The sequence below is a fragment of the Poecilia latipinna genome, unplaced genomic scaffold, assembly GCF_001443285.1.
Source record: "Poecilia latipinna isolate Pla-1442-1.1 unplaced genomic scaffold, P_latipinna-1.0 Scaffold11837, whole genome shotgun sequence".
Classification (NCBI taxonomy): Eukaryota; Metazoa; Chordata; class Actinopteri; order Cyprinodontiformes; family Poeciliidae; genus Poecilia; species Poecilia latipinna.
Genome location: NW_015124453.1, coordinates 1 through 580, shown reverse-complemented (window position 1 = coordinate 580; position 580 = coordinate 1). Strand labels below are relative to the sequence as shown.

The window sequence follows — 580 nt, the reverse complement described above, 5'->3', positions numbered from 1 at the left end:
TGTGTGACGCCTCATGTGGTGAGTTAAACTAACTTTGTGACGAAAACTTTTTGCACAGGTCCCACATGAAAACGGCTTTTCACCAGTGTGAATCATCATGTGCTGAGTTAAATTCGTTTTTTGACTAAAACTCTTTCCACAGCTTCCACATGAAAACGGCTTTTCACCAGCGTGAATCATCATGTGCCGAGTTAAATCCGGTTTTCGACTAAAACTTTTTCCACAGTTCCCACATGAAAACAGCTTTTCACCAGTGTGAATCATCATGTGACGAGTTAAATTCGTTTTTTGACTATAACTCTTTCCACAGTTCACACATGAAAACGGCTTTTCACCAGTGTGAATCCTCACGTGACTAATTAAAGACTCGTTTCGACCAAAACTTTTTCCACAGTTCACACATGAAAACGGCTTTTCACCAGTGTGAGTCCGCATGTGACTAATTAAATACGATTTGTTACTAAAACTTTTTCCACAGTTCCCACATGAAAATGGTTTTTCCCCAGTGTGAATCCTCATGTGACTAGTTAAAGACCCTTTTTGACAAAAACTATTTCCACAGTTCACACATGAAAATGGC

General features: G+C 39.3%; 1 protein-coding gene across 1 annotated transcript; it reads right to left on the bottom strand.

The window, feature by feature from the left end:
• Positions 1-6: 6 nt before the first annotated feature.
• Positions 7-538, bottom strand: LOC106944493 (gastrula zinc finger protein XlCGF57.1-like; the record flags this gene model as incomplete). Its single annotated transcript, XM_015027547.1, has 1 exon — positions 7-538. A coding segment is annotated over exon 1 (513 nt), but the record flags the coding sequence as incomplete, so codon positions are not given.
• Positions 539-580: the final 42 nt, after the last annotated feature.